The 400-nt window shown below is 41.5% G+C and overlaps 1 protein-coding gene across 1 annotated transcript; it reads left to right on the plus strand.

The window, feature by feature from the left end:
* Nucleotides 1-400, plus strand: OGAPHI_000002 (uncharacterized protein; the record flags this gene model as incomplete). The annotated part of the gene is made up of 1 exon (XM_046202819.1): nucleotides 1-400. A coding segment is annotated over one exon (400 nt), but the record flags the coding sequence as incomplete, so codon positions are not given.

Consider the following 400-nt stretch of genomic DNA (forward strand, 5'->3'; position numbering starts at 1 on the left):
AGGGCACCTTTGAAGTTATTGAATGTAGAGTTTGGACAAGAGGTCGATGTTAATGTTCATAAGAAACTTGATGAATCATATAAGCCTCCAAAGAGGAAGATAGAGGGATTCCATGGTAGAGGACAGAGATTAGGATCTCCTGTGCCTGGTGATGCTCCAGAACCCGCTGTGGCAACTGCAACACAGGCTGTTCCAAAGACAGAGACTAAAGCAGAAAAAACAGAGGAAGTACCAAAAGGTGACTCTTCTATTCAAATAAGGTATGCTAGTGGGAAAAGGGAAATTTTCCGTTGTAATGCAACCGACAGTGTGAGATCTCTATATGAATATGTTTCAAGCAACACTACCGACAAATCAAGACAATTCACATTAAACCATGCTTTCCCAGTCAAACCGATTG

Source organism: Ogataea philodendri, assembly GCF_020536065.1.
Source record: "Ogataea philodendri strain CBS6075 chromosome Unknown scaffold129, whole genome shotgun sequence".
NCBI classification, from domain to species: Eukaryota; Fungi; Ascomycota; class Pichiomycetes; order Pichiales; family Pichiaceae; genus Ogataea; species Ogataea philodendri.